This window comes from Nerophis ophidion, linkage group LG13, assembly GCF_033978795.1.
Source record: "Nerophis ophidion isolate RoL-2023_Sa linkage group LG13, RoL_Noph_v1.0, whole genome shotgun sequence".
NCBI lineage: Eukaryota > Metazoa > Chordata > Actinopteri > Syngnathiformes > Syngnathidae > Nerophis > Nerophis ophidion.
In genome coordinates, this window is record NC_084623.1 from 27994031 (window position 1) to 28014875 (window position 20845).

General features: G+C 42.9%; 1 protein-coding gene across 50 annotated transcripts in view; it reads left to right on the forward strand.

Moving 5' to 3' along the window:
- The window catches only part of lrrfip1a (leucine rich repeat (in FLII) interacting protein 1a), a 130228-nt gene that overhangs the window by 22717 nt on the left and 86666 nt on the right, over window positions 1–20845 (forward strand). For 44 of the 50 annotated variants that reach the window (XM_061918678.1, XM_061918663.1, XM_061918669.1 and 41 more), the window contains exon 2: window positions 9337–9423. In XM_061918678.1, coding sequence (XP_061774662.1) covers window positions 9337–9423 — 87 coding nt within the window. Of the gene's footprint in view, window positions 1–9336; window positions 9424–13531; window positions 13970–20845 lie in introns of those variants that run through there. The other 6 variants (XM_061918690.1, XM_061918699.1, XM_061918700.1 and 3 more) reach the window with 3 other exon arrangements.

Consider the following 20845-nt stretch of genomic DNA (forward strand, 5'->3'; position numbering starts at 1 on the left):
TTAGGAGTACTCTGTAAATGTCCTTAAGTGGCCCAGCCAGTGCCCAGACTTAATTCCGATTACCGTATTTCCTTGAATAGCTGGCGGGGCGCTTATCAATTTAAAACCTCTTCTCACTCCTGCGCTTATTCAAGGCATGCTGTAAAAGTAAGCAGGCGCTATTAGTTTTAAAACCTCTTCTCACCCCTGCGCTTACCAATTGCATGCAGTAAAAAATTGAGTGTGATTAAAAAAAAAAAAAAAAAAGATTCTGCCGCCGCGGCCCGGTGGTTAGGGACCACTGCTCTACAACATGTCATCGCGCCCTCCTTTACACCATGCTATCTGCGTGCGTGCCGGCCGGACGCATGCATTTCGCTGTTTCTCATACGAGATTGCAATGCATACTTGGTCAACAGCCATACCGTTTACACTGAAGATTGTGATATAAACAACTTTAACACTCTTACTAATATGCGCCACACTCTGTGAACCCACACCAAACAAGAATAACACTCACATTTCTGGAGAACATCGGCTCTGTATCACATTATAAACGCAACATAAGAATTACCCAGAATGCATCCGTGACTCTTGGCTATATTTTACAATCAAAATGTAGATTAACCAGTTTTTGCAGCCCTCCTGGCTAGGTTACTCTTGCAAAATATTTTCTAATCTCAATTACTTTTTACCTGGTTAATACATCGAAATTAAGATTAATTGAATAAAATATTTTATTGCACTTTAACTTTCACATGAATAATATAGCTTTGGTGTGATCGATGTGGAAGACATGCAAAGCTACCATTGAATGCTAACATCACTTATTGTTCGTAGCTACGATTGTCAAGTTGACCAATTGTGTCCAGAACATCTGACACCTGTAGCTTGAACACTCAAAGCCCGGTTTTAGCTTAGAGGAATTACCCAGAATGTGATGAAATAAATTAGTGGTTGTGTTGTAGTGGCCAGGCGACGGTCATCACAATCATGCTTTGAGGATCCTCCAGGCTACCGTTAAGTACTGCGCAAACTCAAGGCTATATATACTCAGTACAAATTCAGAGCTACTATATTGGATGAAAGGAGTGTAAATATTACCCAATGGCAGGTATTCAATGTTTAGAGAGATTTTTTTTTTATGTTTAACTATGAAAATATTTGATATATTAATAATAACCTCCATCCATCCATCCATTTCTACCGCGTATTCCCTTTGGGGTCACGGAGGGCGCTGTGCCTATTTCAGCTACAATCGGGCAGAAGACGTTGTACACCCTGGACAAGTCGCCACCTCATCGCAGGGCCAACACAGATAGACAACACTCACATTCACACACTAGGGCCAATTTAGTGTTGCCAATCAACCTATCCCCAGGTGCATGTCTTTGGAGATGGGAGGAAGCCGGAGTACCCGGAGGGAACCCACGCATTCACAGGGAGAACATGCAAACTTGAACCCAGGACAACTCAGGACCTTCGTATTGTGAGGCAGACGCACTAACCCCTCTTCCACCGTGAAGTCCCTAATAATAACCCTACTCCACCCAAATCATAATTAACCAGGGTAAATGAGGGACAACTTTACTTTCATTTCATCCAAGATGGTGGCGCCCGGACGGGCATCGAGGAGCTCTTGCTAAGGATGGAACATTTGCCAAAAATACCGGACAATTCTGCAAATTTCATGGCTGGCTTACAGCGTGCACTTACGACCGCCAGACACTTCTGGATGTCGACAGATCGGGCCGTTTTGGACTGATAGACGCGTGCTTGCTAGACCTGCTAGCTAGCACGGGAATACTTCGCCGGCTACATCCAGCGGCCTGTGAAGCAGCGGAGTATAGTACCAGCGGGGGCCGTCTACGGAGCAGACGCAAGCGGGGTGATTGGAAACGCGGATGCCGAGCGGGCCTAAAAACAAACCAAAAGGCTAATCCCCACAGAACACCACCTCCCTCCATCCTGAAGCCAGATTTAAATGGAAGACACAAGACTACTGGTCTCGGTAAGGAGTCAGTTAAGTTAGAACAAGTTTTTTCTGCTTTGATTGTTTCTGAGTTGGACATGCGTTCTACTGAGGTGGCAAACTATGATGCGTTCAGTTTATCAAAGCACCAAACAATCGGAACATGCGTGGCGCAGTGGGGAGAGTGGCCCTGCGCAACCTGAGCATCCCTGGTTCAATTCCCACCTAGTACCAACCTCGTCACGTCCGTTGTGTCCTGAGCAAGACACTTCACCCTTGCTCCTGATGGGTGCTGGTTGGCGCCTTGCATGGCAGCTTCCTCCATCAGTGTGTGAATGTGTGTGTGAATGGGTAAATGTGGAAGTAGTGTCAAAGCGCTTTGAGTACCTTGAAGGTAGAAAAGCGCTATACAAGTACAACCCATTTATTTATTATTCTACTGAGGTGGTAAACTATGATTCGTTCGGTTTATCAAAGCACCAAACAAACAATCGGAAAATTACCTTCGTATCAATTCCTAGATATGGTCGTAATTATTTTTAGGGCACTCCGCATAATAAACACACCATTATTAATATTGCTACTACGGACAAATTGATCAAAAATTCTCTAAAGCAGTCCACTACCTATAATATAGGTTTTTTAAACATAAGATCATTGTCTCCCAGAACGTTGTAGTTAATGATATCATCAGAGACAACAATCTTAACGTCATCGGTCTCAGCGAAACCTGGCTTAAACCAGACGACTTTTTTGCGCTAAATGAGGCATCTCCTCCTAACTATACGAATGCGCATATTACCCGTCCCCTTAAAAGGGGTGAGGGGGTCACACTAATATACAACGAGAACTTTAACCTTAGTCCTAACTTAAAAAATAAATATAAATCGTTTGAGGTGCTTACTATGAGGTCTGTCACACTGCTGCCTCTATACCTGGCTGTTATCTACCGCCCCCCAGGGCCCTATTCGGACTTTATCAATGAATTCTCAGAGTTCGTTGCTGATCTAGTGACGCACGCCGATAATATAATTATAATGGGGGACTTTAATATCCAAATGAATACCCCATCGGACCCACCTTGCGTGTAGCGCTCAACACCATAATTGATAGCTGTGGTCTTACACAAATAATAAAAGAACCCACGCATTGCAACTGTAATACGATAGACCTATTGCTTGTCAGGAGTATCACCGTTTCCAAAGTTATGATACTCCCATATACTAAAGTATTGTCCGATCATTACCTTATAAAATTCGAGGTTCAGAAGCATGTTCGTCAAACTAATAATAATAATAACTGCTATAGCAGCCGCAACATTAATACGGCCACAACGACAACTCTTGCTGACCTAATGCCCTCGGTAATGGCACTATTCCCATAGTATGTGGGCTCTATTGATTACCTCACTAACAACTTTAACGACGCCCTGCACGAAACCATTGATAACATAGCACCGCTAAAGTTAAAAAAGGCTCCAAAAACAATACCCCATGGTTTACAGAAGAAACTAGAGCTCAGAAATGATTATGTAGAAAGCTGGAACGCAAATGGTGCACAACTAAACTTGAGATGCACCATCAAGCATGGAGTGATGGTTTAATAACTTATAAACGCATGCTTACCTTAGCTAAAGCTAAATATTACTCAAATCTCATCCGCCTTAATAAAAACAATCCTAAATTTTGTTTAGTACGGTAGCATCGCTAACCCAACAAGGACCCCTTCCAGTAGCTCTTCCCTACTCAGCAGATGACTTTATGCAATTCTTTAATAAGAAAATTGAAGTCATTAGAAAGGAGATTAAAGACAATGCGTCCCAGCTACAACTGGGTTCTATTAACACAGATACGATTGTAGATACGGTGGATACTGCCCTCCAAAATAGTTTCTCTTGTTTTGAGGAAATAACATTAGAAGAATTGTTACGACGTGTAAAGGGAATAAAACAAACAACATGTTTACTTGACCCACTTTCTGGTAAACTTATCAAAGAGCTCTTTGTATTATTAGGTTCATCAGTGCTAAACATTATAAACTTATCACTTTCCTCGGGCGCAGTTCCCCAAGCATTCAAAAAACCGGTTATTCATCTTCTCCTTTAAAGACCTAACTTCAATACTGACCTCATGGTAAACTACCGACCGGTGTCTCACCTTCCCTTTATTTCAAAAATCCTCGAACAAATTGTTGCAGAGCAGCTAAATGAACACTTAGCGTCTAACAATCTATGTGAAATTTTTCAATCCAGTTTCAGGGCAAATCACTCTACGGAGACAGCCCTCGCTAAAATGACTAATGATCTATTGCTAACGATGGATTCTGATGCGTCATCTATATTGCTGCTCCTAGATCTTAGCACTGCTTTTGATACCGTCGATCATAATATTTTATTAGAGCGTATCAAAACACGAATTGGTATGTCAGACTTAGCCCTGTCTTGGTTTAACTCTTATCTTACTGACAGGATGACGTGCGTCTCCCATAACAATGTGACCTCGGACTACGTTAAGGTAACATGTGGAGTTCCCCAGGGTTCGGTCCTTGGCCCTGCACTCTTCAGCATATACATGATGCCGCTAGGTGACATCATACGCAAACACGGTGTTAGCTTTCACTGTTATGCTGATGACACCCTACTCTACATGCCCCCGAAGCTGACCAACACGCCGGATTGTAGTCAGCTGGAGGCGTGTCTTAATGAAATTAAACAATGGATGTTCGCTAACTTTTTGCAACTCAACGGCAAAAAAACGGAAATGCTGATTATCGGTCCTGCTAGACACCGACCTCTATTTAATCATACAACTTTAACATTCGACAACCAAACAATTAAACAAAGCGACTCGGTAAAGAATCTGGGTATTATCTTCGACCCAACTCTCTCCTTTGAGTCACACATTAAAAGCCTTACTAAAACGGCCTTCTGTCATCTCTGTAATATCGCTAAAATTCGCTCCATTTTGTCCACAAAAGACGCTGAGATCATTATCCATGCGTTTGTTACGTCTCGCCTCGATTACTGTAACGTATTATTTTCGGGTCTCCCCATGTCTAGCATTAAAAGATTACAGTTGGTACAAAATGTGGTTGCTAGACTTTTGACAAGGACAAGAAAGTTTGATCATATTACGCCTATACTGGTTTATATATATTATATATGTGTGTGTATATTATATATATATATATATATATATATATATATATATATATATATATATATATATATATATGTATATGTATATGTGTATATATGTAAATGTATATATATATACATATACATCTATATGTATATGTATATATACATATACATATAGATGTATATATAGAACATATAAGAATATAAGAACAAGAAAGTTTGATCATATTACGCCTATACTGGCTCACTTGCACTGGCTTCCTGTGCACTTAAGATGTGACTTTAAGGTTTTACTACTTACGTATAAAATACTACACGGTCTAGCTCCATCCTATCTTGCCGGTTGTATTGTACCATATGTCCCGGCAAGAAATCTGCGTTCAAAGGACTCCGGCTTATTAGTGATTCCCAAAGCCCAAAAAAAGTCTGCGGGCTATAGAGCGTTTTTATTTCGGGCTCCAGTACTCTGGAATGCCATCCCGGTAACAGTTCGAGATGCCACCTCAATAGAATAGAAGTCGTTCAACAGTCCGGGGTCTCTGCTGTCGTATTTTACGCTACATAAAGTGCCACACATTTTCGATGAAAGACGGGTCTGGACTGCAGGCGGGCCAGGAAATTACCCGCACTCTTTTTTTACAAAGCCACGCTTTTGTAACACATGCTGAATGTGGCTTGGCATTGTCTTGCTGAAATAAGCAGGGACGTCCATGAAAAAGACGGCGCTTAGATGGCAGCATATGTTGTTCCAAAACTTTTATGTACCTTTCAGCATTAATGGTGCCTTCACAGATGTGTAAGTTACCCATGCCTTGGGCACTAATGCACCCCCATACCATCACAGATGCTGGCTTTTGAACTTTGCGTCGATAAGAGGTCTGGATGGTTCGCTTCTCATCTGGTCCGGAGAACACGATGTCGAATATTTCCAAAAACTATTTTAAATGTGGACTTGTCAGACCACAGAACACTTTTCCACTCTGCATCAGTCCATCTTAGATGATCTCGGGCCCAGAGAAGTCCGTTGCGTTTCTGGATGTTGCTGATAAATGGCTTTCGCTTTGCATAATAGAGCTTTAACTTGCACTTACAGATGTAGCGACGGACTGTATTTAGTAACGGTGGTTTTCTGAAGTGTTCCTGAGCCCATGTGGTGATATCCTTTCGAGATTGATATCAGTTTTTGATACAGTGCCGTCTGAGGGATCGAAGGTCACGGTCATTGAATGTTGGTTTCCGGTCATGCTGCTTACGTGGAGTGATATCTCCAGATTCTCCGAACCTTTTGATGATATTATGGACCGTAGATGTTGAAATCCCTAAATTTCTTGGAATTGCACTTTGAGAAATGTTGTTCTTAAACTGTTTGACTCTTTGCTCACGCAATCACCATAAATGATTCCCGGGCACTGCACCGCTGCTGCCCACTGCTCCCTTCACTTCCCAGGGGGTGATCAAGGGAATGGGTCAAATGCAGAGGACAAATTTCACCACACCTAGTGTGTGTGTGACAATCATTGGTACTTTAACATTAGTTGTGGACAAAGGGGTGTACCTCGCTCCATCCCTTCTTGTGAAAGACTGAGCATTTTTTGGTAAGCTGTTTTTATACCCAATCATGGCACCCACCTGTTCCCAATTAGCCTGCACACCTGTGGGATGTTCCAAATAAGTATTTGATGAGCATTTCTCAACTTTATCAGTATTTATTGCCACCTTTCCCAACTTCTTTGTCACATGTTGCTGGCATCAAATTCTAAAGTTAATGAGTATTTGCAAAAAAAATGTTTATCATTTTCAACATCAAATATGTTGTCTTTGGAGCATATTAAACTGAATATGGGTTTAAAATGATTTGCAAATCATTGTATTCCGTTTATATTAACATCCAGCAAAATTTCCCAACTCATATGGAAACGGGTTTTTTATTAATGTAAAATAATAAAAAAGCGAAAGCAAACAAGCTATTAACGACAATTGTAGCGACCTTTCTTAGTCTTATTGGACACCTCTGAAAATGCCATCTATGTACAGTCTGTGCAGCAGTTCTCTAACACATCTCATTAGCACAGTGTTTGCCAGCGAATAAGAAGATGTTGCAGGAAAGATACGTGTTGCCAATTTTAGTGAGTGGATAATAGGAATCCTGAATGTCTTTTTTTAAAAAGCTATTAACGACAATTGTAGCATCCTCTCTTGGTCTTATTGGACACTTCTTATGACTGACATGAAAGCAGGGGCAGGTGTTGATTAACGTGGACCCCAACTTAAAAAAGTTCAAACATTTTTTGGGGTGTTTGCATTCAGGGGTCAATTGTATGGAATATGTACTGTACTGTGCAATCTACTAATAAAAGTCTCAATCAATCAATCAAAAAAAGCACTTTATATGTACAAAGGTTTTGTTGAGAAACCATTCTGAGCCTTATCTTATTTAGTTTTTATCTTATATACGTTGACTACTTTAACCTTGGCAATGGACCCAGGGTACATGTATGTTATGCCATTGTTTACAAATTTGGTAAATAAATAACCAAAACATTTATATTTTGTGGTTTTCTTACTGTACCGAAAATGAACCGAACCTTGACCTCTAAACCGAGGTACATGCCGAACCGAAATTTTGGTGTACCGTTACACTCCTACGAGCAGCACATTAAAGCTTGGCGAGCCACGCAATGGTTATTACTGATCCTCATGCCTTTACTGTAATTGCTAGAAAGTTAGGAACATGTATCAAAATTAAAATAAGTGTAAGTCGTTTTTCAGAGGTCATTATTTTGTTTGTGCAGTTGAGCATACTGTGACGTGCAGCGCTATTATTGTAAAGGCTGGAAGTGTGTCACTGGTGGGAAAAGAACAGCTCTTGATGGTGACTTAGTTTGAACAGGACAAGACTGTTATGAAATACTTAATTCTTCAGTGTATTTAAACAAACATGTGTCAGGATTAATAGTACCTACACACATTCTGACTGCGAGGGATAACACTTAATCTTGTTATCTTTCAAAAGAGTGCAGAGCCATGCTTCTACTTATAACTTTACTCTGACAGTAGTACGATGTGTATGTGTTTTAGCCAAAACAAATCCCGGAATTAGTAACGGTTATTATTGTCATGGATGATAATGTTTTCACTTTTCAAATGCTTGTGTGTATATTAAAGTTATTTTCACCACACTCATTGCATATTGCATCAACTTAAACAACCATACAACCTTATGGTATGATTATATAAATTAACCCTACAAACTTCCCAGAGTTGTTCTGCCAGTTGTTGTGCCTAAAGTGTGGTGCTCTGCATTAGCATGGGCTCATCTGATGGATGCATTGTCACCATGCTTGTGCTGTATCTATGTTCATTCAAGGGATTGCTTCGCTTAGTCCTAAAATTGAACAGAACTAGCAATGCTGATACAACAAGGTTAGTAGTGATATACTCAATGTATAAATATCTCTGCATTGAAAATAAATAGATCAAATAGATACACTTCCTGTGTTGAGTTTAGCTTATGTAAGTGTGCATACAAAAACTACTGGCGTTTCTGAGACAGTTTGTGTTTCTGTTACATGACTGATGTTGAGGAAATGCAGTAGTGTAATGTAAGGAGGGTTTGCTGTTGCTTAGAGGCAAACAAGTTGTAGCACAATGGTAAAGGAAGGAAAAGCTTACAAATTCTTTGCTGCACAACACAGCCACCGTTAATGTTCTGAAACATCCTTTTAAGGAAAATACCTTTTAGATTATTTGTTGATGGAATAATTCTCCTCAAATATCCTACTAAAAATATTGTACATCCTGAAACCCAGAATTACAAAATTACTTATCTTTGAATTGTTGGTGCATTGTATATTTAATGCTGGCATTAAAATTGTTTATATGCATCTGTATTTCTGCTTTAACCTGTTTAAACAATAAAAAACATCCTCCAAGTAGTCATACACTTTACTTGATTTCCCACAAAGGAATTTGAAAAAGTTTTACCACATGCAGTTTTCAGATATTTTTACATTATCTACTATCTGAGCAGATTTTCCCAACTGCTCATCATCATTTGCAGTTATTTAAGCAATGTTTTTATAAAAAAGGTACCAAATAGTTTGTGTGTCAAATGAAGAGGACTTTACACAATGACTACTTGTCGTATCTGTTTTTATTTCTAGTGTTGAAAATATTACAGTTGAAAGAATTTTATGATTGCTTTGCCTAATAGTCTTTGTTTTCTTGTTTTTAATAAATTCCACAGGCGGAGGCCAGGCTGGCAGCAAAAAGAGCAGCTCGGGCAGAGGCCAGAGAGATCCGCATGAGAGAACTTGAAAGACAACAAAAAGAGGTAATTTTTTGAAAATACACTTTGATTTATATGTATGTTATTTAGGGTGCACATCATCGCAACAAATTGTGAAACCATTATGGACAAAAAAAGACTTTTAGCCAGACTATATGCAATACCCATTTATTAGCGCTCAGTATCTTTATGTGTAATGACTGTTGCTGCCTACCTTGATTTTAAAGCAACCGCAGTGTTTCCCACAGGTCAGGCATCTATTTGTGGTGGTGTGGTCGGGCAGCGCGGAGTTGGAATATAATTACAACACTTTATGTACACATTTATATACAGATTTGAACAATTAGTTATTCACTGAAATATATTTATTAATTGTGGTTCTTACAAAAAATATATAATCTTATAAAATATAAAAGCTAAAATGTCTCTAAAGCCCACTCTAAAAATCGTGAACTTTAGACTGCCATCAGTTTTACTCCCTACACTTAACCATGTGTTTCCTACTGCCTGCAGACTTTGCACCCTTTGTTAGGGCAATTAATTTTTTGGGGCTTCTGAAAAAAAATAGTGTAAGTCCTTATCGTAAGGAAAGTCCTTGGGGTCAGGTCCGTTGATGGAGATTCTCAGGCAGGCAGCCAGCCAGGTGTTCTCCTTGCAGCTGATTCCTCAGGTCTGTTTTCACCTAAGGATTCATCAAAAAAAAAGTTAATGTCATAAACTGCATTATTATTATTATTATCTATAATTACATTTAAATTGCATTGCATACATGTAAAATTAAATGCTATTTCACATTATTTGACCAGTAGCAGTTACACCCATCTGAACAGGTCAGACACCTGTTTAAAGCCCGATCACAGTTGAAATCTTGAAATGAAGGGCCTTTAATGGCTAGAACATTAATCTGGACAACATTTTAACAGCTGGTTGGCTCAGATTTTATTCTTTTCATTGCATTCACATGCTGCAGTGAACAATGCACAATTTAGCTTTCAGTATTAATGCAGTATCTGAAGCACCGTCTCCATGTGTGTTTATTGACAACAGGGTTATAACCTGGACACATTAGCTCGTCGGTATGGTAACAGGTGACTGTTACTGCGTGCGTCTGTCCCGGTCACGAAAATAAAAGTTAAGAAAATCCGAGTCGATGCTGCACACTGCTTAGGTTCGGATCACTTTTGAACTTGTTTGCCAAGACGTCTAACCCTCGTATTTAGATGCGGTCGGTCCGTTATTCCTTTAATTCGTCGTCTTCTTCTTCTTCTTCTAACCCACCATGTGAATTAAGTGCAATTGGCGGAGTTACAATGCATGGTAGGCTACCGCCACCTACTGCACCGTAGTTGTAACTACAAGCTCCATTCACAGACAGAGTCCCATTGCTTTTATGAGCAGTCGAGCGAGTCAAAAGCCGAAAAATCTATTTGTGGCGGCCGTAATTCTTTCGTGGCGGGCCGCCACAAATAAATGAATGTGTGGGAAAACCTGCAACTGTAAGTGTAAAACATGAACTGTAACACTTAAATGGACCACAATACTACTGCACACTGTTGGTATTAGGGCTGGGCGATATATCGATATATACGATGTATCGCAGGTTTGTCTCTGTGCGATATAGAAAATGACTATATCGTAATATTCGATTATATGTTCTCACACCGTTGCTTTTAGCTGTGTGCATTACATTACTGGCGTGTCTCACACCTTCTCGTACCTCCTTCTCACAGAAACGTAAAATAAGCCCGCCTTCTTACATACGTCACATAGTGTCGCGCATGTAGCGTCACACGCTCTCGCCGAGACCTAACATTAGCATTAGGGAGGTCGAGTTGCGTTTAGCTGCAGGCATCACACAACAGGCGTTTTTCACTCCTGCTCGTCTCATTCTCACAGATACAGAAAACAAGCCCGCATTCTTACATACGTCACATACTCTCGCGAGTCTAGCGTCATAGCTGAGCCAGGTCGAGCGGAGCTTGTGACATTACAAGAGAGAGATGGTGCGAAACTTATCACAAATGGAGGAAGAACAATAAATGCCCAAAATAAAGAGCAGGGGGTCCATCATCTGGTGGTGGTTTGGCTTCAAGTGGGAAGATATTCAGCAGACAACAGCAATATGCTGTTCAATGTATATGATGATTAACCTGTGTGATGACTGTATTATGCTGATAGTATCTATGCTGATAGTATATATTTGTACCATGAATTGATTAACGTGGACCCCGACTTAAACAAGTTGAAAAACGTATTCGGGTGTTCCCATTTAGTGGTCAATTGTACGGAATTTGTACTGTACTGTGCAATCTACTAATAAAAGTTTCAATCAATCAATGCAAAGTATGCAGCAGAAGTTTTACTACAAAAAGGTAGCAACGCTATTAATTTGTTCTTTCATTTAAAAAGTCACCCGTGAGAGAATGAAGAGTATTTAATGAATACAGTTTTGGTCAATTGACTTAGTTGTGATTTCCCTCTCTGCATGAAAGTTCAAAAGATACCGAAAACGAACCGAACCGTGACCTCTGAACCGAGGTACGTACCGAACCGAAATTCTTGTGTACCGTTACACCCGTAATACATATATATATATATATATATTTTTATTATTATTTTTTTTTTTTTTATATGAGACACACTGCCAATGAGTGGGTTTTTGCAGGTTTATTTTAATAAAAAAGGCACACCATTATAAGTCACATAAAAGGGCTTTTATAACAACTTTTTTTTCTACATTTAAAACACTTCCTTGTGGTCCACATAACATGTAATTGTGGTTCTTTGGCCAAAATATTGCATAGATTATTTTTTACAGACCATACGGACGATGACTTCTGTTTTTTTTTTTATCAGCTCCTTTACTGCCACGTATAGGCACCGTTTAGAAACTAAATAAATAAATGATAAATGGGTTGAAATTGTATAGCGCTTTTCTACCGTCAAGGTACTCAAAGCGCTTTGACATTACTTCCACATTTACCCATTCACACACACATTCACACACTGATGGAGGAAGCTGCCATGCAAGGCGCTAACCAGCAACCATTAGCAAAGGTGAAATGTCTTGCTCAGGACACAACGGACGTGACGAGGTTGGTACTAGGTGGGGATTGAACCAGGGACCCTCGGGTTGCGCACGGCCACTCTCCCACTGCACCACGCCGTCCCTAACAATTGACTTTTACAAAATCTTTCTGTGGAAATAACTAATTTCACAATGTATATATCTGTGGTTTATAGTCCGGTGCGGCTAATATCCATCCATCCATCCATTTTCTACCGCTTATTCCCTTTTGGGGTGGCGGGGGGCGCTGGCGCCTATCTCAGCTACAATCGGGTGGAAGGCAGGGTACACCCTGGACAAGTCGCCACCTCATCGCAGGGCCAACACAGATAGACAGACAACATTCACACTCACATTCACACACTAGGGCCAATTTAGTGTTGCCAATTAACCTATCCCCAGGTGCATGTCTTTGGAAGTGGGAGGAAGCCGGAGTACCCGGAGGGAACCCACGCATTCACGGGGAGAACATGCAAACTCCACACAGAAAGATCCCGAGCCTGGATTTGAACCCAGGACTGCAGGAACTTCGTATTGTGAGGCAGACGCACTAACCCCTCTTCCACCGTGAAGCCCTGCGGCTAATATATGGAAAAATATTTTTTTCACATAAATATCAGTGGGTGCAGATTATATCCCAGTTTGCTCTATGGTCTGGAAAATACAATATCTATGTTATTTATAATGACAGCATGTCATTTGTGTTGCTACACGTTTCCAATTATCATCTGTTTTCTGTTTGCAGCAGCGGTCACATTCATTAATGATTATTTTGACTGCTCTTTAATAACAAGTAGTACCAAAAAGAAACAGTAAAGCAGATTAAGCATTGGTGTTTCTTGTCAGCTTGAGCTTGTATGACCTGTTCAAACTTTAACAGTTTTTATTTTTAGCTTCAAGTAATCTCATACAGACCATGCAGACCAACTTCTGCCCCCTCCTGCTACTTTTTAATTATTAGGAGTTACAACATTATGTCTGCCACTTCAGCACATTACACTATTATCCCCGGAGCTGATCCACACACACACACACACACACACACACACACACACACACTAGTTATATGCACTGGATTAAGGGTCATTTTTCAACTCTGTGTGTGTGTGTATGTGCGTGCGTGTGTGCGTGCGTTTGTGTGTGTGTATGTGTGTCCATGAAATCCTTGAACTGAGTTGTAAAGTGGCTTAGCAGGTCTCGCTGCTTGGTCCGAGCTGCTGTGTTTCAATGCACTAGGAGTAGACCACTAAACTCTTAATGGTAGTTATTCACTCATAAACAGCAGTGGTAAATGGATTTCTTTGGATTGGATTTAAATCACTTTTACTGTGCATTTTTGGACTGAAATTTCTCAGTTCGCGTAGTGGCGGAATCAGTCGTGTGTGTTTTTACCTCCTGACTGTTGAAGAATGTGGTGTTTGTTGCCACCTTGAGATCTACAAGACGGACGGGCTTGCAGGGAGGCAGCTCGGGGTAGCCTTCACCAGGCGCCCAGGAACCCCCCCTGTCAGAAAAGGCAGCACAGTGAGTTAAATAGTATAGGTACAAACATTTAAGAGGGTTGTCAGATTTCATGAATGGGCTTATAGGCGCATACCTAATTGAGTGTCCAGACAGATAACCAACACAAGTTCCTCTAAGTCCTCCAATAATTGAATATTTTTACTAATGACTTGTATTTGAACTCCTTTATAGATTTTTACTCTTGATTTGTATTTTTACTCCTTTAAAGTAGACCTGCATTTATTTTTTAATTTTGTTTATCATTCACAATTCTTAAGTGAGAAGAGCACACATATGTTTTTCTTTTTTATGCATTCTAACTTGTAAATAAACGCTAGCAAGAGTCAGCTAACATTGGAGGTAATGGGATTCAATCTATAAAACATCCAAAAACCTCCATCAATGTTTTATTTGTATGGTGTAAGACTAAGTACTGTATATATGTAATGTAATAACAGGCACATTCATAATAACATGTAATATTTACATATGTTGGTTATTTTAAGCATACGGCGGCGAATTAATATCACATACCTGTCACAACGTTCACTATGTCCTCCAACAAAATAATAACTACTACTAATCATGGCTGACTTCATTAGAGCCAACGACTACTTTGGAACAAATGATGATTCAGATCCCGGAACAAGCAAATCCAGCAAGAAGCACTATTGCTAAGTGCTGAAGAAATACAAACTACAAACACAATACAATAATCACTTACTGTACAAAGTCTGTTCTCACTGGGATGCCCACTGAAGAGATATTTGTATATTCTCATTTAGATGAAGAATTAATCATAACACTAACACAGGTAAAACAAAAAGAAAGGATGGGCGCAATCTTAGAGTTTACATTGAATGTAAAAATTGACCATCTTCTTGGTTTATGGCCACAGCCTTCTAGAACACAAGTGAGAACAATGATTTATAATCTAGTACAGGGTCGGCCAACCTCGTCTCACAAGAACTAGTTTCTTTTAAAATATCCTTCTTGAAAATGCCCTTGCGAACATATATCTGGCACCTAATCAACGTCCATCCATCCATCCATCCATTTTCTACCGCTTATTCCCTTTTGCGTCCCGGGGGGAGCTGGTGCCTATCTCAGCTACAATCGGGCGGAAGGCGCTGTACACCCTGGATCTAGTACCACTCTTACTCTCAAAGGCAATAGAGCATCTCACCGGCTCAGTATGTCTAGAGCTGCATAAGCGAATTACCTCTCTTTAATCATGGCGCCGCTAAAAGTAGTTTTTCGGCTTTAATGTTTATAATAACAATGTCGCTAAAACTTTGTAAAATATGCTGATCACCACATGTAAATGGACATCAAGTCCATTTACATGTGGACAAAAAAAGGACCCAGCACTGACCCCTGCGGAAGCCCACAGGTCACTGCAGCTGGAAATCAGTGCCATCTATGTGGATGTACTGGGATGTGTTCTTCAGATAAGTCTGGAGCTAATAAAAGGCCACTCCTCTAATACCATAATCGTCTAATTTTTTGAGTAGCAATTCATGATTAAATCTATCGAAAGCTTTGGTGATATGTTGAACACACTAACAGCATATTATGTATTGTCTATTGCATTTGATATTTTCTCCTCTCTGAGCTGCTACCTTACCGTGGTAGAGGAGTTTGCGTGTCCCAATGATCTTAGGAGCTATGTTGTCTGGGGGCTTTCATGCCCCCTGGTAGGGTCTCCCAAGACAAACAGGTCCTACGTGAGTGATCAGACAAAGAGCAGCTCAAAGACTTCTATGGAATTACAATAAAATGAACTCAGATTTCCCTCGCCCGGACGCGGGTCACCGGGGCCCCGCTCTGGAGCCAGGCCCGGAGTTGAGGCACGATGGCGAGCGCCTGGTGGCCGGGCCTGTCCCCATGGCGCCCGACCGGGCACAGCCCGAAGAGGCAACGTGGGTCATCCCTCCAATGGGCTCACCACTCATAGGAGGGGCCATAGAGGTCGGGTGCATTGTGAGCTGGGCGGCAGCCGAAGGCAGGGCACTTGGCGGTCCGATCCTCGGCTACAGAAGCTAGTTCTTGGGACGTGGAACGTCACCTCACTGGGGGGTAAGGAGCCTGAGCTAGTCCGCGAGGGAGAGAAGTTCCGGCTGGATATAGTCGGACTCACCTCGACGCACAGCAAGGGCTCTGGAACCAGTTCTCTCGAGAGGGACTGGACCCTCTTCCACTCTGGCGTTGCCGGCAGTGAGAGGCGACGGGCTGGGGTGGCAATTCTCGTTGCCCCCCGGCTCAAAGCCTGCACGTTTGAGTTCAACCCAGTGGACGAGAGGGTAGCTTCCCTTTGCCTTCGGGTGGGAGGACGGGTCCTGACTGTTGTTTGTGCTTACGCACCAAACAGCAGTTCAAAATACCCACCCTTTTTGGGTACACTCGAGGGAGTACTGGAAAGTGCTCCCCCGGGTGATTCCCTTGTCCTACTGGGGGACTTCAACGCTCATGTTGGCAACGACAGTGAAACCTGGAGAGGCGTGATTGGGAAGAATGGTCGCCCGGATCTAAACCCGAGTGGTGTTTTGTTATTGGACTTTTGTGCTCGTCACGGATTGTCCATAACAAAAACCATGTTCAAACATAAGGGTGTCCATATGTGAACTTGGCACCAGGACACCCTAGGCCGCAGTTCCATGATCGACTTTGTAGTTGTGTCATCGGATTTACGGCCTTATGTTCTGGACACTCGGGTGAAGAGAGGGGCGAAGCTTTCTACCGATCACCACCTGGTGGTGAGTTGGCTGCGATGGTGGGGGAGGATGCCGGACAGACCTGGCAGGCCCAAACGCATTGTGAGGGTCTGCTGGGAACGTCTGGCAGAGTCTCCTGTCAGAGAGAGTTTCAATTCACACCTCTGGGAGAACTTTGAACATGTCACGAGGGAGGTGCGGGACATTGAGTCCGAGTGGACCATGTTCCGAACCTCTATTGTCGAGGCGGCTGATTGGAGCTGTGGCCGCAAGGTTGTTGGTGCCTGTCGTGGCGGTAATCCCAGAACCCGTTGGTGGACACCAGCAGTGAGGGATGCCGTCAAGCTGAAGAAGGAGTCCTATCGGGTTCTTTTGGCTCATAGGACTACGGAAGCAGTGGACGGGGACCGACGGGCCAAGCGGTGTGCAGCTTTAGCGGTCGCGGAGGCAAAAACTCGGACATGGGAAGAGTTCGGGGAAGCCATGGAAAACGACTTCCGGACAGCTTCGAAGCGATTCTGGACCACCATACGCCGCCTCAGGAATGGGAAGCAGTGCACTATCAACACCGTGTATGGTGCGGATGGTGTTCTGCTGACTTCGACTGCGGATGTTGTGGATCGGTGGAGGGAATACTTCGAAGACCTCCTCAATCCCACCAACACGTCTTCCTTTGAGGAAGCGGTGCCTGGGGAATTTGTAGTGGACTCTCCTATTTCTGGGGCTGAGGTCGCTGAGGTAGTTAAAAAGCTCCTCGGCGGCAAGGCCCCGGGGGTGGATGAGAGCCGCCCGGAGTTCCTTAAGGCTCTGGATGCTGTGGGGCTGTCTTGGTTGACAAGACTCTGCATGGGAAGCAGTGCACTATCAACACCGTGTATGGTGCGGATGGTGTTCTGCTGACTTCGACTGCGGATGTTGTGGATCGGTGGAGGGAATACTTCGAAGACCTCCTCAATCCCACCAACACGTCTTCCTTTGAGGAAGCGGTGCCTGGGGAATTTGTAGTGGACTCTCCTATTTCTGGGGCTGAGGTCGCTGAGGTAGTTAAAAAGCTCCTCGGCGGCAAGGCCCCGGGGGTGGATGAGAGCCGCCCGGAGTTCCTTAAGGCTCTGGATGCTGTGGGGCTGTCTTGGTTGACAAGACTCTGCAGCATCGCGTGGACATCGGGGGCGGTACCTCTGGATTGGCAGACCGGGGTGGTGGTCCCTCTCTTTAAGAAGGGGGACCGGAGGGTGTGTTCCAACTATCGTGGGATCACACTCCTCAGCCTTCCCGGTAAGGTTTATTCAGGTGTACTGGAGAGGAGGCTTCGCCGGATAGTCGAACCTCGGATTCAGGAGGAACAGTGTGGTTTTCGTCCTGGTCGTGGAACTGTGGACCAGCTCTATACTCTCGGCAGGGTTTTTGAGGGTGCATGGGAGTTTGCCCAACCAGTCTACATGTGCTTTGTGGACTTGGAGAAGGCATTCGACCGTGTCCCTCGGGAAGTCCTGTGGGGAGTGCTCAGAGAGTATGGGGTACCGGGTTGTCTTATTGTGGCAGTCCGCTCCCTGTATGATCAGTGTCATTGCTGGCAGTAAGTCGGACACGTTTCCAGTGAGGGTTGGACTCCGCCAAGGCTGTCCTTTGTCACCGATTCTGTTCATAACTTTTATGGACACAATTTCTAGGCGCAGCCAAGGCGTTGAGGGGATCCGGTTTGGTGGCCACGGGATTAGGTCTCCGCTTTTTGCAGATAATGTAGTCCTGATGGCTTCATCTGGCCGGGATCTTCAGCTCTCACTGGATCGATTCGCAGCCGAGTGTGAAGCGACCGGAATGAGAATCAGCACCTCCAAGTCCGAGTCCATGGTTCTCGCCCGGAAAAGGGTGGAGTGCCATCTCCGGGTTGGGGAGGAGACCCTGCCCCAAGTGGAGGAGTTCAAGTACCTAGGAGTCTTGTTCACGAGTGGGGGAAGAGTGGATCGTGAGATCGACAGGCGGATCGGTGCGGGGTCTTCAGTAATGCGGACGTTGTATCGATCCGTTGTGGTGAAGAAGGAGCTGAGCCGGAAGGCAAAGCTCTCAATTTACCGGTCGATCTACGTTCCCATCCTCACCTATGGTCATGAGCTTTGGGTCATGACCGAAAGGATAAGATCACGGGTACAAGCGGCCGAAATGAGTTTCCTCCGCCGGGTGGCGGGTCTCTCCCTTAGAGATAGGGTGAGAAGCTCTGCCATCCGGGAGGAGCTCAACCTAAAGCCGCTGCTCCTCCACATCGAGAGGAGCCAGATGAGGTGGTTCGGGCATCTGGTCAGAATGCCACCCGAGCGCCTCCCTAGGGATGTGTTTAGGGCACGTCCAGCTGGTAGGAGGCCACGGGGAAGACCCAGGACACGTTGGGAAGACTATGTCTCCCGGCTGGCCTGGGAACGCCTCGGGATCCCCCGGGAAGAGCTAGACGAAGTGGCTGGAGATAGGGAAGTCTGGGCTTCCCTGCTTAGGCTGCTGCCCCCGCGACCCGACCTCGGATAAGCGGAAGATGATGGATGGATGGATGGATTTGATATTTTTCTACAATATCCACTAATGCTAAGGTACTCGTCCTTCCATCCATCCATTTTCTACCGCTTATTCCCTTTTGGGGTCGCGGGGGGCGCTGGCGCCTATCTCAGCTACAATCGGGCGGAAGGCGGGCTACACCCTGGACAAGTCGCCACCTTATGGGTCTAAAACCATACTGCTGTTTACAAATAATATTTGTTATTTTCTATAGAATCTTTCATTCTATATAGTCTTTTATGGAATGTCTTCTCCAATATCATGGAAAACTGAGACAGAATGGAAATAGGTCTATAATGAGTGAATTCCTGTTTATCACTAGCCTTATGAATATGAATCACTTTTGCAGTCTTCCTTACTTCTGGAAAAACACCCGATTGTAAAGAAATATTAAAAATGTAAGTGATTGGTTTGACAACACATTCAATAATTTATTTTATTACTGACATGTCCAGTCCATTCCAGTCAGCTGACATCTAGTCTTGCAGTTTTTAACAACTGAAATTATTTAATTTTAATCAGTGGCTTCAATAAATAGTTTTATCAGCAGTTGGTATTTTTCTTAGCGCATCAATGTTTAATTTTGTTCAATGTTTATTGATTCTTTAGCGAATTTAGGGGCAATATTAGTGATAAATTGAATAAACTGATTTGCAATTTCATCGGGTTGATTGATCAACGTTCTATCGTTTGTTAGGAATTCAGTTGGAAAGTCAAAATATTGATTTCCCTTTTTGATTAATTTGTTTAAAACACTTCCAAGTATTTTTAATGATACATTTTTTCTTCTCCAAAAGAGCATCATTATAGTGTATTTTACCTGATCTTATAATACTAGTTAATTTGTTCTTATATAGTTTGTTGGTACAGTCTGCCTCTTTTCTCCTCTTTCTCAATACGTTTTTGTACAGTTAATTATTTCTTTTACATGCTTTTTGAATGCCCATATTGAGCCACTAGAGGGCAGTGTTGTCCACACAAGGTGATACAAATTTCAAGAAATGCATTATAAGCAATACTTGCAACTACATAAACATTACCCCAATTTTGTTCCATTATTTCTTTCTGAAGTTTAAAAGTAGCCACCTGAGAGTTTAGCCTTTTTACTACTACTGTACTGATTGGATAACTTTATTTATTACTGTAAAGACTGGTAAATGGCTAGGTATATCCATCCCCATCCATTTTCTACCGCTTATTCCCTTTTGGGGTCGCGGGGGGCGCTGGTGCCTATCTCAGCTACAATCGGGCGGAAGGCGGAGTACACCCTGGACAAGTAGCCATCTCATCGCAGGGCCAACACAGATAGACAGACAACATTCACACTCACATTCACACACTAGGGCCAATTTAGAGTTGCCAATCAACCTATCGCCAAGTGCATGTCTTTGGAGGTGGGAGGAAGCCGCAGTACCCGGAGGGAACCCACGTAGTCACGGTTAGGACATCCAAACTCCACACAGAAAGGTCCCGAGCCTGGGATTGAACCCAGGACTACTCAGGACCTTCGTATTGTGAGGCAGACGCACTAACCCCTCTTACACCGTGCTGCCCATTGTTAGATATATCAGTAATTAAAACTCCACTTATTATTTTACTTTCTATAACATTAGTGGGTAACAATATTTATGACTGCAAA